This window comes from Trachemys scripta, chromosome 4 (assembly GCF_013100865.1).
Source record: "Trachemys scripta elegans isolate TJP31775 chromosome 4, CAS_Tse_1.0, whole genome shotgun sequence".
In the NCBI taxonomy this organism is placed as follows: domain Eukaryota; kingdom Metazoa; phylum Chordata; order Testudines; family Emydidae; genus Trachemys; species Trachemys scripta.
Window position 1 is genome coordinate 122,173,669 of NC_048301.1, and position 18,379 is coordinate 122,192,047.

The window sequence follows — 18,379 nt, forward strand, 5'->3', positions numbered from 1 at the left end:
ACAATGCAATTGCTGACTCCCTGTGAGCAGATGGCAGCTCTGCAGAGGGACTAGCAGCACAGGGGGAGGGGGAATGGTTTTTACCAGTAGTACAAGCACTGGTTGTACATGAATCTAATAGTCAATACTTATACTACTGCATGGATTACATGTCAAGGGGGACAAAGAGTCCTGTGGCACTTTATAGACTAACAGAAGTATTGGAGCATAAGCTTTCGTGGGTGAATACCCACTTTGTTTGATGCATCTGACGAAGTGGGTATTCACCCATGAAAGCTTATGCTCCAATACTTCTGCTAGTCTATAAGGTGCCACAGGACTCTTTGTCGTTTTTTACAGATCCAGACTAACAAGGCTACCCCTCTGATACTTAATGTCAAGGGGATGTCCTCTTGTTGGGTAAGACTGACATGCTAAACCCTAATCGCCCATTGGTTTCAATTTAAGGATTTCACTCAATATTCTTCTGGGTGCGCATTAAAATTCCTTTAGAGATTACTCACCAGGAGATCACATGAATTTACCTGGAATTTCAGTTTTGATCTGCGGGGCATTTGCATTTGGTTTAGATTGGAAACCTGCACTTGGATGCTAGACATGCTTAAAAATAGGCTCAAATTGCTCAGTAAAAGGGATTGTTTCCAGGTAATTGTGTTTGTTATGCAGCATCTGTGATATCAAGAGGCAATATTCATGCTGCGCTCTCAATGTAGTAGTCACTCTACTTAGATTGTGAGCTCTTTGGGGCAGGGACCATCTTTTTGTGCTGTGTTTGTACAGCACCTAGCACAGTGGAATCCTGGTCCACGAATAGGGCTCCTAAGTGCTACCACAATAACAATAATAATGGTGCACTTTAGGAAGTTAATATGTTCTCTTTAATTTGAACTGCAAATTTGAGGAAGGGGGGCAGAGAAAAGATGCTAAAAGGTTCCATTAAAAGAAGTTAATGAATGAATTCACATTAGAATCTTGGTTGGTAACATATCATCAGATCTAAAAGGATATTAGACTTACTTTAACTCTGTGCTATGGAGAAGACCAGGCTGCTTCATGTTAAAACGTTTGCTAGTCGCCCAGAAAGCAGGGGAATTCCTCTCCTTCATCCTAGCTGTTTCTGATCATAACTTCTCTTTTTTTTTTAAATTTATTACCTCATTAACACTTGTGAACAAAGGGAGCTGAATACATAAGAAGAAGTTTGGGGTTCCATATTCCATGCGCGGATGGCACTTCTCGCATTCCTGTCAAGTTCTTCGATCACTTCTGATACCTTCTTGGTGTCAAATCTGTGACAGCAGCCTGGAAAGGAAACTATTCCAGAGGCCTGAATGTGAGAAGAAGAAAAGCTTAATAGGGCCATATGTAAGTTTTGGACATTTATAAAAAATTGGAATAAACATCAAGATCTGAACACATACTAACCGGGCTGCCAGGTGGGAGAGCCCTCAGGTGTCTAAAGCCAGCCTGGGATGTGGCATAGGAGAAAGTCTACAGTAAAGATTCATCGTAACTTAAGGTAGGTAAAATCATTTTACTCTTGGAGCAAAGTGTTAATCTACTGCCAATCTGTATAGAAGAGCGTTTCCTTAGGGTAGAATGTTAGGTGCTGTCTACTGTATTCAATGCACCATTATTTCTAGCTGCCACTATAAATTGGCACTCCACGTGTCACTTTCACCTACACATGTTTGGGTCTTACCAGCCATCACTAACTGTAATTATACAGTATGAAACAGATATGAAACTAATGATGATACTGCAGTGATGTGTACAATATAGAGAGAAATATAAATAGACAGATAGATCATTGTAAACTCCAGTAATGGCACTATAGTGATTTTTAATGCAGTTTGCTCCATTTTGCTAAAAATTACCCTGAAACAGGGCCGGCTCCAGGCACCAGCTAAGGAAGCAGGTGCTTGGGGCAGCCAATACAAAGGGGCGGCACTCCATCTGCTATTGGGGCGGCATGTCCGCTGCCGAAGTGCTGCCGGTCGGCTTTTTCCCCCCCCCCTCTGCTGCTTGGGGTGGCGGACAACCTGGAGCTGGCCCTGCCCTGATACTGGAAGTGCTTGTGCAAAGCATCCTACAGAATTACTAAATGTCACTGGTGCTGTGCAACAAAAAGAAGACATGGCTTATTTTGGATGGTAACATGATTCCCATTTTGTCAGGAAGACTAAGTAGGGTGTCTCTCTCTCTGCCTGTAAACTCATCCCTTTACTTCCTCTCTTGGTAAAGGACCGTCACCCTTTCCGGACCCCAAGACTGGTGATCATCATGACGTGGGATAAAAGTCATACTTTTGATTAATTAGCTGGCTATTCCTGTAGCAAGGGGTTTCCGACTATTATGATTTTTTCCCAGTCACCCATTTTGCTGAGCCGTACTAGTTTAAACTTGTTTATTTATAAGCCAGTTGTGAGGTGCCCAGCTACCATGGCAATAGGCACCAAATCAGAACTTTAATAAACAGACAATGCCAATATGTGATAGCTTCATCAACATGAACAAAATAACAGTGGCTACTCTCATGAGATTTTGCAGCAAATCTCAACAGATCTTCAGCTGCAGTTGGGCCCAAACCAGAACCTTGCATCTGAACCTGCTGAACTTTGGGTGCCTTTGAAATCTGGATATGAATTGGGTGTCCTTGGTCTGTCTCTATTAGCAATACACTTTGTGGTAACGACCAAGTGACTCCTGCAGCGATGCTGCCAGACCAGGTTTGCAATGTCCAGTGTTAGGGACCAGGGGCTAACGTCTGGTCCTGTTGAAGTCAATGTGAGTTGACACCCGTGGGACCACAGTTTGGCCCATGGTGTTTTATACATGGCTCAGGCTTACTCACGAAACAGCCTTTTGATGTTGGTTGGTATCATAGATTTCAATATCAGAAGGCACCATTATCATCATCTGCTTTGACTTCCTGCTTAACGCAGGCCAAAGAACCTCACCGAGTCGGATTCATTTCTATTAAAATTGGTGCACCCTTCCCCCGCAGGCTACTATGAACTTGGACTTTGAGGCTGTTGAATAACTTGGGCAGCCGCGTAATTTTGTTTGGATGAAAATGAGATTGATTTTGCCTCATGTACTGAAAGCTCCCCGGGGCTATTTACCTTTGTACTGAAGGCAGTACTGGCCCAGGAGAGAAACAGAGAGAGATGAAATGAAATGAAGAAATAGGTGGCCAGTGGAGCTGTATTTGGTGTCTCATGAACTGCGAACCAGGGGTTAAGTAAGGATGATTCCTACTCCCTGTGCCAGCTGCCTCATCACAACCAATTCAGCATGTGGCCTAAAAAGAGAAGAACACATTTCCCCAGCCCCATTGCACATGGTTCATTGGTTTATTACAGTGTAGCAAGAGGTAAGTTCACATGACTGAGCAGGAGCAACGTGCATGCCAAGCAGCACTTATTGCTGATGGCAATATAGGAGCTGCGTGGCTTGGTGGGGACATGCATCCTACCCTCCAGACCATGTGGCATAGAATATGGAAACTGGTGCCTCAGACTGGCCCAGCCCCTTGCATTCTCCTATAGACCCAGGACCCTGCTCCGCTGCTTTTATGCGGGGTCAGACTCCCTATAGTATGTCCCTTCCCACGTCTTGTTGCCATTATAGGGAGGGACTTGGATTGGGCCCTGGCACAGCAGAGGACAGGACTGAGCCCACAACGTCATAAGAGAAGAAAACAAGACACAAACATCTCATCTGGGTTTTCAAAGTTCAGTGGTGTTCAGACCCAGAGTTTTGGCTGAGTCACATCTTTATCTGTAATACTCCTTCATCATCACCACCACCACCCATTCTGCAATCTTTTTGAACCTGCCTAAGGATCTCAGAAGAGGAAGAGGTTAATTTTGCTGTTGTATTCTACCTGAATTTTTAGCTAAGTGAAGCTAACTGATAAATATTTTTAATCTGCCTGCATTCTAACAACTTGCACCCTCTCTATCAGTAGTGGTTGCAGGAAATTCCATGGGCAAAGAGGCAGCAAAGTCTAATGGTTAGAGCATAGACTTGGGAGTCAGAATTCCTGGGTTCTATTCTCCATTCGGCAACAGGCTCTAGGCAAGTCACCTTACTTCTCTGTGCCTCAGTTTCCCCCTTTGTAAACGGGCATGATAATACTTAGCCACTTCACTGCTGTGTTCCAGTCCTGTACTGGAACATGTGATGGAGTTCCTTTATGGCACTGATATTCTATTCATGTTTCAAAGAGACATGCCTAGAACACAGCAGATACCTGCCATGAACAATCAGAAGATCCATGAGCCTTTAGAACTTTTCGTGACAATTGCTTTACAGAAGTGGCTAAATAGTTTTGCAGTAGCCCAAACCCATGGTTGGTTTCAACTATGGATTTAACAACTTTTTCATTTCCCTTTTCTTGCCTCCAGAAATGCTTTGAGGTGACCCAACTAACCTCACAACTACAAATGTGCACCTTCATTGTGCACCTGTAGGAAGCGGTGTTTTTAACCGCACTGATTGAGCAACTCCTGAGCCAAGAACTGTAACAAAGCCTGTTCAGAACGAAACACCACCAAGTGAATTTTTAACTCAAGTGGGGAAGTAACTCCAAACGCTGTCTGCCCCAAAGCGGGGAGTTGGATTCATGAACAGTGTCTTGATTCAGAGCTAAAAGTGGCAGCAAAGCTGTCCAAAAAATTCCAACAAGAAGTGAAGGGGAGGAAGAAAGTCATTTTTTGCAGATCATAAATAAAAGACAGTCTCCCCTTCGTAGGGAACTTTTGGGGAATCCCAAAGCACCACCTGCTGTTTCTGCTGGAATTTGCTGAGCTGATAAAAATCTTTAATTTCTTCTCTACCGCTTTGGCTGCTCGTGGACTCAGAAAGGCCAGTTAGAGCCCTTGTTTAGGCAGATTTGTGCTTCCCTGAGAAACTGAACATCACTCAATGCCAGGATCATACAAGTTCAACCTGTTTGTCTCTCGCTGTTCCAGGGCTGCCCGGGGAAGTGGGGGGCAAGTGGGGATAATTTGCCTCAGGCCCCAAGGGCCCCCCACGAGAATATAATATTCTATAGTATTGCAGCTTTTTTTTATGGAAGGGGCCCCTGAAATTGCTTTGCCCCAGGCCCCCTGAATCCTCTGGGAAGACCTGCACTGTTCTCTCTTCCTGTCCTAAAACAGCCTCCCATCCCAAGGTGGTCTAGTGGTTACACCACTGGACTGAGACTCATGAGATCTGGGGGCTAGTCCTGGCTCTACCACTGATCTGCTGGATGATGCCCTCTTGTGCCTCAGTATCCCCATCTGGAAAATGGGGATAATGATACCTTGGTCACTCTCTGGATGAAAAGCATTGTATAAGAGCTAGGTATTATTATTGTTCAATATTCACCAGGCCTCAACTGTCCCCTTCAGAACAATACTGAAAGCTCTCTGATTCTATACCGCTATGCTGCATTTGTTCAGTATGTGTGGTACTGTGAAAGGCAGTACCAGCTCTTACCCTCACTTTGTAAATCCTCCGCCATGGGTTTAGCTCCTGGTTGGTGTCGTTTGCCTATTGTCCACGTCCATCACCGTACAAATAATAAAAGTTGTTTATTTTCTGAACTGAGCATGCAATAAGACTTAGAATCTGGTCTAGGGATTACAGCACTGGTCTCTGTCAGGATCCCAGCTACTGGGGCACAGGTCAAGGCCAGGGCCTGGGTTGGAGAGGACTTGAGAATGGGGTCCAAATTCAGTCTAGAGGGTCAAGGCCAGACGCAGCAATACATATCAATCTCAGGTCTGAGTTGAGGTCGATGAGCTGGGTCAGAGCCATGTGAGCTTGCCGAAGCTGGGTTAGTGGAACAGAGAGACGGTGAGGGGTCAGGTGCAGAGCAAGGGACCGGGGTCCGAGGCTAGGTATCAGGAACCAGGAGCAAGGCAAGGGATCAGGAACATGCAGTAAGGTCTGTTGCAGCTGCAAACCAGGGAGCCCACTAGCTGCACAGACAGTCTCCAGGTGTTTTCCCTAAACCTAAAATAGTGTGTCAGGGCCCAACAGAGAACACAGTAGGCTCCACCAGTCATGACTGCCATGGTGAGATAGCTGGTGGTGCTTGAAACTGTAGGGCTCATAGGCTGATGTTCCCTATTTCACTGCAGGTGGCTGTGTGGACACGCAGCTGTCCAGGAGCTAGCAGACCCATGGAGCCTCAGAGACTGGCATGCAAGTTCTAGTCCCAGATCTGCAACTGGCTCATGGTGTGACTTTGGGCAAGTTGCTTCTCTAGGCAAAAGGCTTGAGATCCTTGCAGCCAAGTGCGAAAGCATTATCATCTTCAACAAACGTCCTCCCATTGGGTCTGTGACATTTCACACTGGCTCGTATTTTCAGATCCCTATCGGGGAGTTAGATGTCTGGCTCCCGTTGAAATTTCAGTGCAGTTTGGGTGCCTCACTTCCATACAGTCCCTGGAAAATCCCAGTAACACTTTTATCTGTTTTTCCTTACGGTTGATGACAGGTAAAAGGAAAAAGTCAGGACTTCAGATTTCCACCTGAATCTGAAAGGACATCTTGAGTTAAACATCCAGAGTCAAATTCAAATGTCTGCCTTGTGAACGCTTTTTGGAGATTAAACATGGCTGTCTTCATTGTTTTATTAACTTTGCTACAAGGTGAGTAGCTGGGAACTACATTCCTGATGCAAATCACCATAATAAAAGTGAGAGAACACCACACTTGCAGGGGACAAAGGTAAATCTGGCTTTAAAATGAGGGAACATTAAGCCTTACGCAGGGCTGCTGGAGTCATATGTCCCCATTGCACAATGGATAAAAGACACACCTACCTGTCCAACAGGGGTGTTGAATGCAGTGTTGTTGAAGCTGTGTCATTCCCAGGATATTAGAGAGACAGGCTGGGTGAGGTAATAGCTTTTCCTGGACCAACTGCTGTTGGTGAGAGAGAGACAAGCTTTTGAGTTACACATATCTCTGGAGAAGAAGTTGGTCCAATACAAGATATTACCTCACCCACCTTTTCTCTCTAACAGTGGTGTTGTGAAAATTAGTTAATTGTAAAGTGCTTTCAGGATTAAATGCCTGATTCTCCACTGCCCTGCACCTCGTGCAGCCGTTAATATCAGTGCAAAGTGAGTGCAGAGGGGTATGAAAAGGTTTCAGATCAGAAGGATAGGGTTTTACAATTGGTGTAAATGACTACATGAGATGTGGGGTAACCGGGCAGCAAGCCCTGTATCTCCATTTGAGGCCTGACCAAAAGCCCACAAGACAATGGAAAGATACATTTGCAAAGTAGGTGTAAAATGCTACTACTGCCATGAATGGAGAATTCAGATTTGGAAGCATTTTATACAGATGTCAATGACAACACAGGCTGCAAGGCAGGGACACAACAGGCCTTGTAAATACTAACTATTTATGATTATTTTGGGATTTGCTCACCACTAATATAGCCCATCATCTGTATGGCCAAAATACTGCATGCATCACTCAGCTTTTAACTCAGGGAAAATTCCTGTTGGCATTAATAGGAGTTTTACCTGGCTAAAGACTGTGCAATATTTGAGTAGGAGCTCAGTGTTTTTGGCTATGTGCTGATACGCAATGCAAACAAGGGGTTTTATCCAACCTTTTATCCTCTAAAGCAAAGTTTAATAAACAGGAGATTTGAGAGACCTGGATCTGATCTACAGTAACATACATTATCCAGAATAACTATTACACTTTCTGGGTCAGATCGTCAACGGGTGAAAATCAGTAAGACTCCACTGACTTCCATGCTGTCTTACACCAGCTGAGGCTCTGGCCCTCTAATTGGCTAATGCATGTTCTACATTTTTTTTTTAACAACAGTTTCAAGTGCCTTATATGGACCAAAGTTTTTGACAGGTGAGGTTGGAGGATCAATCACTATCAAATGCGTCTATCCACCCATTAAAGCCAACAGATATGACAGAAAATATTGGTGTAAAATATCAGGAACCAGAAGAATTTGCAACACCATCATTTCCACCAACAATTTCATCTCGAAAGACTACAAAGGCAGAGCATCCATCACCGACTTCCCTAAGAATGGCACGTTCACAATACAAATGACACAGCTGAAGCAGAATGACGCTGGGGCTTACAGATATGGCATCGGCAACAACAATAAAGCCTTATTCGTCAGCATGAATCTAACAGTTTTGGAAAGTACAGTAGCTGGGGACCTTCACAACAGGCTGATTGCAAAAGGTACAGACCCAAATCTCTCTTCTGAGTCTGCAACACCAGACTTGAAATATTCTGGTGCCACATTTACAGAGTCGTTTGGCTCCACTGTCCTAAGTGTTGACTCATGAGCATTTCAACCTAAGACAGTGGTTGTTGCACCAACTTTGACTTCTTATTCATACCTTCCTATCCCCTTGTTAAGACCCTGTTATTTACCTGTAGGATTAGAACTTTTTTTTTCTACAAAGCACTCTGATTTTACTGAAACAGCTGTTAAGAAATTTAAAATGAAGAAAAAGGGAAATTGTTCCACATGAAATAGGAGTTGCATTAAGATGTTTTGGTATGTTCTATTCAAACAGGTTCTAATGTCTCTGAATCACCAGAGCTTGTGCTTGGGAAGCTCAGAGGGTCAGTGACAATACAATGCCAACCTGAAAATGTCAAAGGCAGTGGAAAGAAATTCTGGTGCAAACTGGGAAAAACTGGCTGTTCTGTCATAGTGGACTCTGATGGTTATGTGGCCACGAATTACGAGGGAAGGATCTCTATTAACCCTGAAGAAAGCTCTGGTACTTTCAAAATCTTGATAAACAGACTAAAAAAAGAGGACTCTGGACTGTATAAGTGTGGGAGGGCCATGCCTGATGACTCTGAAAGTGCAAGAACCATAGATCTACAAGTGACTGAAGGTAAGTCTAGAAAGAAAGACCAATTCATTTTTAGAAGGTGCTGTACACAGAGATTTGCTAGCAGCACTGTATTTGCATTCAAGGTCCCCAAAACCAACCTGTGTTTGTTGGAAATTCACAGCAGTATCAGTTAAAGAGTCTGTAAGGCTAACCCAGTATATTCTCAACCTGTAGAGTCAACCCTTCCCAGGGAACCCAGGCTCCTGAATGGATCTGAAGGAGGGCTGGTGTCTGCCAAGTGCCACTATGATCCACAACGGAATTATGAGATGAAATACTGGTGCAGCTGGAAGGAAGCGGGATGCTCCCTTTTGTCGAATACCAGTGGATTTGTACAGGATGCATTTGAAGGAAGAATTCGGATAATCAGTGATAACCAGGACAATGGGACTTTCACAGTAGTGATGAGCCCTCTGGAAGAAATGGATGCAGGATGGTACTGGTGTGGGGCTAAAGATGGAGACACAGAGCAAACATCCTCCATGAAGTTACACGTTCAAAACGGTATGTGATTTGAGGGGCTTTGCCCATGGGGATTAATACCTCCTTCTTTCTCTCTCTTTTATTCTCGCCTATCATAGCCCATGTGTCCCTCCCAGCCACAGGTGATAAGAAAAGTCATCACACTGATTAATAAGCTTTGCTCAGCTTAATTCTTATCCTGTTGCTGATCAAAGAATAGCAGCCTAATGATAGACAATTAATGGACAGAAATGGAGATGTTTAGTAAAGTCAAGACTAAGGGGGAGATTTTCAAATGCACAGATTGGAGTTTGGTGCCCAATTCCCACTGGCTTCAATGGAAGTTGGATGTTTATCTATACTTGATGCCTTTGAAAAGCTCTCCCTAAAGAGAAATCATATTAAATATTGTTATTATTTACTTCTTATATTATTGTAGTGCCCTGTCATGATCAGGGTTCCACTGTGGTAGGTGCCAGAGAAACACAGACATAGACACAGCTCTTGCTTCGAAGATCACCTGACAAACTTATTTCTCAACCTCAATTTTTTAATAATTCCCCTATTGGATCAGTGAGTTAGTTTTTTTCACCTCCACACCCCCAGTTTAAGGCACAAATAATATAAGTTTTGTCGGAAAAATATTTTTCAGTCTTTAGACCCTCAATGAGAAAAAAGATAGCGATGTTTCCCAGCCTTTGGATATTGGATCCTACAGTAAAAAAAACCCCCAAAACAACCAGTAACTGAGGTCACTACTTCAGCAATAGGGATGCTGTATCCATTTTACATTTCTACATAACAAATGGTGTCTTTATGCAGTCTCCAGAGTTTAAAAGGTAGAAATAGCGACCATTGGCAAAAGTGTCTGACTTGCCAAAAGTGATCATGGATTTCATTAATACTTATACGTAATATTCTGTACAGTCAAAGGCTACAGTGAAAAAGACGTGGTCCCTTTTGTGCTGCATGTTTGTCCATGACACAGATTGAAAGGTGAAATGAAAGGGGTGGAAAAATGTTACCAGGAAGAATGCACTGTGCCTTTCACAGGTAAAAAATGTCAGACGTGCAAAGGGTAAATATTCAAGCCCTGAAATTATCTATTTTCTTTGTTAGAATCATTCTCTTCACTAGCTCCAGTACCATCTGCATCTGTGAGGCCAGTATCACCAACGTCTGCTCTCCACAGCATCCCCAGTCATGTAAATGTCATAAGTCAGACATATCCCACGAGCAGAGTCACGGAGGGACTATTGGAAAAAACAACCCCTGAAGACAGATTTATAACCTTTAGCAATGCAATCTATGAAAGGTAAGTTAAAGAACGTGTTTCTTACCCCAATCAACATGGACAATGTCAACTTACACCAAGTCTATTCAGATTCTTTGGATTCACTTCATTTAAAATACTTTTGTCAACATCTGCTCTCCACAGCATCCCCAGTCATGTAAATGTCGTAAGTCAGACATATCCCACGAGCAGAGTGACGGAGGGAATATTGGAAAAAACAACCCCTGAAGACAGATTTGTAACCTTTAGCAATGCAGTTTATGAAAGGTAAGGTAATGAACATGTTTCTTACCCCAATCAACATTGACAATGTCAACTTAAACCAAGTCTATTCAGATTCTTTGGATTCACTTCATTTAAAATACTTTATATGAAGAAAATAGAAAAATATTTGATCCTGCAGCAATTCCACCTTGTGCTAGGAGATCTGATGGGATAAGAAACTAAGCAGGACTGGACTGGAAAAGAAATGACTAATAAGGGATATGATAAAAGTCTATAAAATAATAAATGGTCAGAGGAGGTTGATGGGGAGAGCTTCTAGTCTCCCTGTCTCAGAACACAAGAACCAGGGGACCTTCAATGAAACTAAAAGGTGGCAAATTCAAAATTGATAAAAGGAGACACACATTGTGTGAAAAAGTAATTAGACTGTGGCATGTCTCACCACAGGATGTTGTTAAGGCCAAATAAGTTAGCAAGATGTAAAAAAGGGATTGGACATTTATACAGATAATATAATATAATTAATGCGAACCAATTTTAAAAGAGATATAAAACCTCATACTTGAGGGCCTAAACCAATCTCTATAATGGATTAAGAGGAGACCTAATATGGGAAGCAGATTATCCCATGTCCTTCGACTGCAAGGTTCTTGCATCTTCCTCTGAAACATCTGCAGAGGACCAGAGACAGGACAGTGGATCGGATGGACCACAGGTCAGATCCAGTCTGGCCATTCTTATGTTCCTGTGATTAGTACTGGGAGAGGAAATCTGCAGGGAAACTTCAGTGCTGCAGGAAGTGATGTGGGTGATTCAGTAGGTGCCACGCCTCCCTTTGAGTGAGCAGCCAATCAATACCCCACTGGGGTGCTGGAGGAGGCTGTGTTGTGGCAAGCACTGGTTTTGGAGGCGGGGCCACTGTGGTCAGCAATGAGTCCATGTCACTTTTCTGCAGTTGCTAAGACCAGTGCCCAGGCTAAGTTTCTGCTTCCTTATATCCTCCCAATCATTTTAACTGGGTGCAAATATTTTGCTTCACTTCCTGTCCCAAACTGTATATGTAATGTTGCTGTGAGCAGCTGTTACATTTCGGTGGTGGGTGAATGGATTTCCCTCCTGTACTTTGTTTATCTGTTTGTAAGGAGCTTTGGGGATTCACCAGGGAGAAAATATATAGTAGCATTACATGCGCAGTACCCAAAAGGATTGAGGCAAGACCACATTGTATAATAAAATGTAACACAGACAGAGCCTCTCACCACAGCTCCTGCTTCCCCTAGAGCTGAATACAAGCAGCACCATCTTCCAAAAGAACACTCTTTCCATTCCCATACCCCCTGTGTGATTGGGGGTAGTCCATTATCATCTATAGGCAAGATGTCATTCTGATGGATTGAAGTCCCAGATTTCTATTTAGTAGCAAATGTAATTTACTCTGTGCATATGGAGCTCTTGAGATTTCCAGTCTGACTGTACCTCTATAGATTTTGCACGGAGACGGTAGTCAGGGGCTGTCTGATACCATGATGATGGGAACTGTGTAAGAACCTATAAAGAGAGAGCTGTAACCAAACCTGGGAACTTGTAAAACAGGAGCCGTGAGATTGCATTCTGCAGGATGTAATTCAGCCAGCACTATAAATTCCATTGAGTGGGGCACAGCCATGAGTAGCTACAGATAGGACTTGCTCAGAATCGAACGCCAGATCTAATGGCTTATTTGCCACTTGGCCTTGTTGACTGTTCTCCTTCGATTCGGGTTGAGTGTTTACCACTTTTTTGGTTCACGTTTCCGCCTGCAGCAAGCAGCTGTGCTACATGCAAACCCAGCCAATGTTAAGGCACCTTAATGCGCACAACCCCTGTCACTAAATCGCATTTAATCCTGGTACTTTATCTTTCCAGCTCATCAACAAGTGAACTGCAACTGCTTCCAGTTGTGATCCCAGCCCTCATTGTGCTGCTGCTTCTTGTTGCTATTATTACTCTTATATTTATTAAAGTCAAGCTTCACAAGAAGAAGGGTAAGTCAGAGCGGCAACCTTCTGCTGATGGTTTTTGTGTTGTGTTTAGCCATGTGCCTTGGTTTTGTGAGTGCAACACTTCTAAATCTCTCAAAACTGCCCTCTGCAGAAACCAGCATTTTGTATTCAGCTCAATGCAGCCTGTCACAGCAGACACATACACAGTGAACTCTCCCAAGGAGACTTCACTTTTGTTCTTTCTTGCTTTTAATCGAAAGTAAAGATCATTCAAAACGGAAAGCAAAGCCTGCTCTTCATGCAGGGAACAAACATCACAGCTTTATTGTTCCATTGTCATTTGGGAAATTAGGAGTATAAAGAGCTCGATCCTTCACTTATAGGAGTCAATGACAAAAGCTCCCATTAAAGACATTTAATGGTGCAGGATAAGGGGCACACCGCTTGCTCTTTGATACAAACCCATAGCATAGCAGCTCCTTTCCCAATGGTGCAAAGATTTACTAGAATAATCATTACCTTCACCAGGACACGAAAATGCTGTTAAATCTCACTGAAGAATCTATTGTCTTATAAGAGATGAATTTAGAAACTGAAAGAGAACTTTAATGAATGCAGCGTCTGGCAGCTATTTCTTATTCAGTCACAAGGAACACAACAACAAGAAACTATAGGCCTGAACATATGTCTACTGAAGCCAACAGGCATCTTTGTATCTCTTTTTAGAGATGAACGGAAGTTCTGTGAGAAACCTCGAAGCAAAAGTAACCTTGACTGATTTAAAGTGCTTAGAAGAGCAAATGATGGAGGAAACCATGGATCCAGCAAAGCAATATGAACCTGTGTGGGGCCATGACAAAGGTAGACACATATTCTGGATTCTGTGCTCAAATATCCTCTCCCTGGTTAGAGGACAGTTAAAAACAAAGCTAAAGTCTGTGCAAAAGACACAGTCATTGAGAGTCAGGGAGAGCTGGTCAAAAAAATGCAGAAACATTGTCACATACACGCACTCGTGCACACGCGTACACAAACACAAGACCACAAACCCACCCACAAAACTTTTCAGGAAATTTTTCATTGAAATTTCAGTTTTTTTTTAAAATGCGGACCACTCCATAAGTGAGTTGAAAAAAAAAAAAAAAAAAAACAAACAAAAAAAAAAACCTAAACAAATTTTTTCTTGCAAAAGTTTTTATTGAAATATCAAAAGCTTAACATTTTTTACCACCTTGAGTATCTTGGAATTTATTCTACTTTTTGCCTGATCATATTTGCCTGATTCCACTTCTGATTATTGATATTTTAATTTATCCCCACGTTTACCGGTTAGGCTGAGATTTTTTTTTTTTTTAAGGACCCTACAGGCACTCAAATCCCATTAATTTCAGTGGGAGCTAAATGAAATCACTTGAACTCTTTCCCCCAACCTTAGTATCTGTCTAGCTATTTTAGGATTTTCTGTAGCACTGGGTATGTGGTGTCCCATACTATATTGTGGGTGTTTTCCCCGGTTTATAGACAAGAAATATATCCAAGGGTAAAATTCTCCTGGAAGTGTAGGAGTAATGGGAGTTCCATGCTGAGGGTTTGCCGGATTAGACCTTAATTGAATATCCTATATTTGTACTCATACAGAATACAGGTTTCAGAGTAGCAGCCGTGTTAGTCTGTATCCGCAAAAAGAACAGGAGTACTTGTGGCACCTTAGAGACTAACAACTTTATTAGAGCATAAGCTTTTGTGGACTACAGCCCACTTCTTCGGGCTGTAGTCCACGAAAGCTTATGCTCTAATAAAGTTGTTAGTCTCTAAGGTGCCACAAGTACTCCTGTTCTTCATACAGAATAGTCAGTAGATGTCTACATACAGCAGGTAGAGTGCTGGTCAAGGAATGTAATTTTGTATCCTGAATAGAACAAAAAAGACTTCCTCATTTCTTTGCCTAATTATATGGCTTTAAGCCATCGACTTTAACAGGCTTTGGAACAGGCTGCTTGTTAAGATTATAAATGTATTGCTGGATTGCTTACTCAAAGCCAGTGAGTTCCCTGTTTTCCTGTTTGCAGTCAATTAAAAATATTTGATTGCTCATGACCTATCACAGGGCTACACAGAAACCTTTTTTGTTCATTATGTTGCAATCATTCCAACTCTTCTGTTCCGTGTGCGCAGAACATGCTTCACGACTGTTGAAAGATCCGGGTGACCCAGATGAAATCTCTAAGTTTTTCTAACAAGGTAACAAACGGTGGGGTTCTCTCAGAATGTTAGCTGAGACAATTGAAAAACCTTAAGAGATCCCCATTTTGTGGCATTTGATATCAGTAAAATTTAATCTTCTCCACTGAGGAATGGTCAAAACAGGAAGAAAGTTATAGTGATTTGATGACATTTTGTGAAAATATATAGGGCCCAATTCCATACTAGTGTAAATGGGTGAAACACCAAAAGAGTTGTACCATTTATACCAGCAGAAAATTTGGCCCAGAGAGTGCAAAATTTCATTAGACTGACCCAACCATAGATTTCAGGCAAACAATAGAGTTCATGTTTGCACTTCCAATGAAGCCAATAGCAAAACTTCCACTGACTTCAATAGAAGTAGGTAGCAGATCTTCTACTGATGTATGCCAAGATTTTCAAAGCTGTTTAGGGAGTCTGGAGACATAATTCCTATTCCTTTCAGTGGGAATTAGCCATCCAAATCCTTTGAAAATGGCTTTGCAAAATGTCAGTCATGATGTCGGAAATCTAGAAAATAATGCAAATGGTAACAGAAACCTGAACAAAAATGTACAAATTACAATAGTTTGTGGGCCCTTATTTTAGAATAATATAGTATTTTTTACAAGGGATTTTTATTCAACCTAATGTTTTTAGGTTTCTGATATATAAAAGAGAGAATTTGTTTGCTTAAAATCTAGGGCTTGGGGGGGGAAGCAATCAGTAGCAAAAGCAATGATCACATTTTACACTTTGAGAGTCCAAAAAAGTATGAACAGAGGCCAAGAATTTCAAAAGTTCTCATTGATTTTGGGTGCCCATCTTGCAATAACTTAAAAGGGCCTGAGTTTTAGAGGGTGGGTGCTTAGCACTTTCTGAAAAATCAGGCCCCATAATACCCAGCTCTTGTACAAGTGCTTTTTAAAAGGTATCTCAGGTTGGGCACTACAAATAGAAGCACACAAAATCTTTTCTGAAAATATTAGCCAGAGACGATAGCAGCTAATATTTTTTCCTCTGTTTTTGCAGGGATCCAATGGAAAATGTTGCTGTTGCTCTCCCAATGACATCTGCTGGCTACACACAATGAAGTACCAGTTGCTGAAGTCTCAAGGGAAATAGGGCAGGATTCCCTATCTTCCAAATCAGGGTATTCACAAACTCAGTAGCTGACTTACAAGATAGACATCGCTATAAATTGAAGATCGCTCAGCTCAACCCTTAGCTTATTCCCATCCGCAACAGTATGCATTTCATTTAACTGCACATTATATAAAGTGCAGAAGAACTACAGACTGCACATTTAGTTGAATTGTTTGCTAAACAGAGAATAAAATGTCTATTTTACAGCCAAGATATTTATGTAACTCTTATAGACTCATAGACATTAAGGTCAGAAGGGACCATTATGATCATCTGGTCTGACCCCCTGCATGCTGCAGGCCGCAAGACCCTTCCCTGTACTCTACCGTTGAAGTCCCCAGTCCTGTGTTTTAGTGACTTCAATCGGCTGAGACCCTCCTGCTAGTGATCCCTGCCCCATGCTGCGGAGGAAGGCGAAAAACCTCCAGAGGCTCGGCCAATCTACCCTGGAGGAAAATTCCTTCCCGACCCCAAATATGGCGATCAGTAATACCCCGAGCATATAGGCAAGAGTCTCTAGCCTGACCCTTGTTGGCCATTATGTTGTTCATGTACCATTGCTTGGTTTTCCTTGGCTACTATGTTTTATCATTAAACCATTCCCTCCATAAACTTATCCAACTTAATCTTAAAACCAGACAGGTCCGTCGCCCCCACCGTTTCCCTCGGAAGGCCGTTCCAATATTTCACCCCTCTGATGGTCAGAAACCTTCGTCTAATTTCTAGCCTAAACTTTCCCCCGGCCAGTTTGTATCCATTCGTTCTCGTGTCCACATTAGTACTAAACTGGAATAATTCCTCTCCCTCCCTTGTATTAACCCCTCTGATATATTTAAAGATAGCAATCATATCCCCCCTCAGCCTTCGCTTTGTCAGACTAAACAACCCAAGCTCCTCTAATCTCTTTTCATACGACAGGTTTTCCATTCCTCTGATCATCTTAGTCGCCCTTCTCTGCACCCGTTCCAGTTTGAGTTCATCTTTTTTAAACATTGGAGACCAGAACTGCACACAGTACTCCAAATGAGGTCTCACCAGCGCCTTATACAACGGAAGCAGGACCTCCCTATCTCTACTAGATATACCTCGCCTAATACATCCCAAGACCGCATTGGCTTTTTTCACCGCCACGTCACATTGCCGACTCATAGTCATCCTGCGGTCCACAAGGACCCCTAGGTCCTTCTCCTCTTCCGTTACTTCTAACCAATGCGTCCCCATCTTGTAACTAAAATTGTTATTATTCGTCCCCAATTCGTCTTATTGAGCAACATGTCTCTTTTATATGTATACTACAGGCAAAACATTAACGACTGAAGGCTATATGTAGGGACTGCAAGGGGAACACAGAAGCAGCCATGTGGCACACTAGCCATAATGAATGTGTACAGGTAGCAAGCCTGAATGAACGTCAGACCGAAACACTGTTTATTTATCTTGGAGATGGGCAAAAACTGAGGAGTGGTTTGGGCTTTTGAAAATCCTCACCCATCAGGTTTTGTATTGCAAAACTAAAACCAGAGGCGGTTGAGATCTGAGACTCATATCTAAGTGCAGGGGATCTGGATGACTGGCCCTGGTTTTAATCCATCTCTACCTCAGAGCTACCCATTATCAAACTATTTTAGCCTGACTTTAGCTCAGATCCAAATAATGTCCTTGGTTCTAATGGGTGAACTAGGTGCTATGTTATACACCATACTTGGGACTGAGAAGTAACAGCTAAGGTTTGTTGTCTGAGAAACCAGAATGCATTGGAAGCCTGTAGTTTGGCAGGAGGACGCTTCCTTGTCAGTTAAAGCCATGTAAATATGCTCATGTAATTCCAGCTCATTTACAGTCACCGGGCCAGTTTCTGGGTTAGTTTTCCAGCAACAACCCTTTCATACCCCCCGCTGTGTGCATTGCATTCATTTTGCACACTCTTCAAATGCCAAACTGGTGCCAGTTACAAACTATTCAGTCACAGATGCTCTTAAAAACTCTATTCCTCAGGGCAAACAACGACGAGAAGGAAAGACAGCATAGGGCAATGGCACGTAGACATCCAAAACAAAAGAGATTGATTGGAAATGTCTACAGAGAAATAATGAGTCCAGATTTTGGTAAGACTGAAACCAAACAAGATGGCCTAGATGTTGT

At 42.6% G+C, this 18,379-nt stretch overlaps 1 protein-coding gene across 1 annotated transcript; it reads left to right on the forward strand.

Moving 5' to 3' along the window:
• Window positions 1-280: 280 nt before the first annotated feature.
• On the forward strand, window positions 281-16,437 carry LOC117876669 (polymeric immunoglobulin receptor-like). Its single transcript, XM_034768959.1, has 11 exons — window positions 281-399; window positions 1,178-1,519; window positions 6,499-6,652; window positions 7,854-8,234; window positions 8,576-8,905; window positions 9,080-9,409; window positions 10,487-10,928; window positions 12,792-12,910; window positions 13,595-13,729; window positions 15,044-15,109; window positions 16,124-16,437. The coding sequence occupies exons 3-7, from the start codon at window positions 6,616-6,618 to the stop codon at window positions 10,684-10,686; spliced, it is 1,278 nt and encodes a 425-aa protein (XP_034624850.1). The 5' UTR covers window positions 281-399; window positions 1,178-1,519; window positions 6,499-6,615; the 3' UTR covers window positions 10,687-10,928; window positions 12,792-12,910; window positions 13,595-13,729; window positions 15,044-15,109; window positions 16,124-16,437.
• Window positions 16,438-18,379: the final 1,942 nt, after the last annotated feature.

Coding starts and splice junctions, on each gene's coding strand:
- LOC117876669 (XM_034768959.1), top strand. CDS start 6,616: ATGGCTGTCTTCATTGTTTTATTAACTTTGCTACAAG. Junction 8,235..8,575: donor CAACAGGCTGATTGCAAAAG/GTACAGACCCAA, acceptor CTATTCAAACAG/GTTCTAATGTCTCTGAATCA. Junction 8,906..9,079: donor AGATCTACAAGTGACTGAAG/GTAAGTCTAGAA, acceptor CTCAACCTGTAG/AGTCAACCCTTCCCAGGGAA.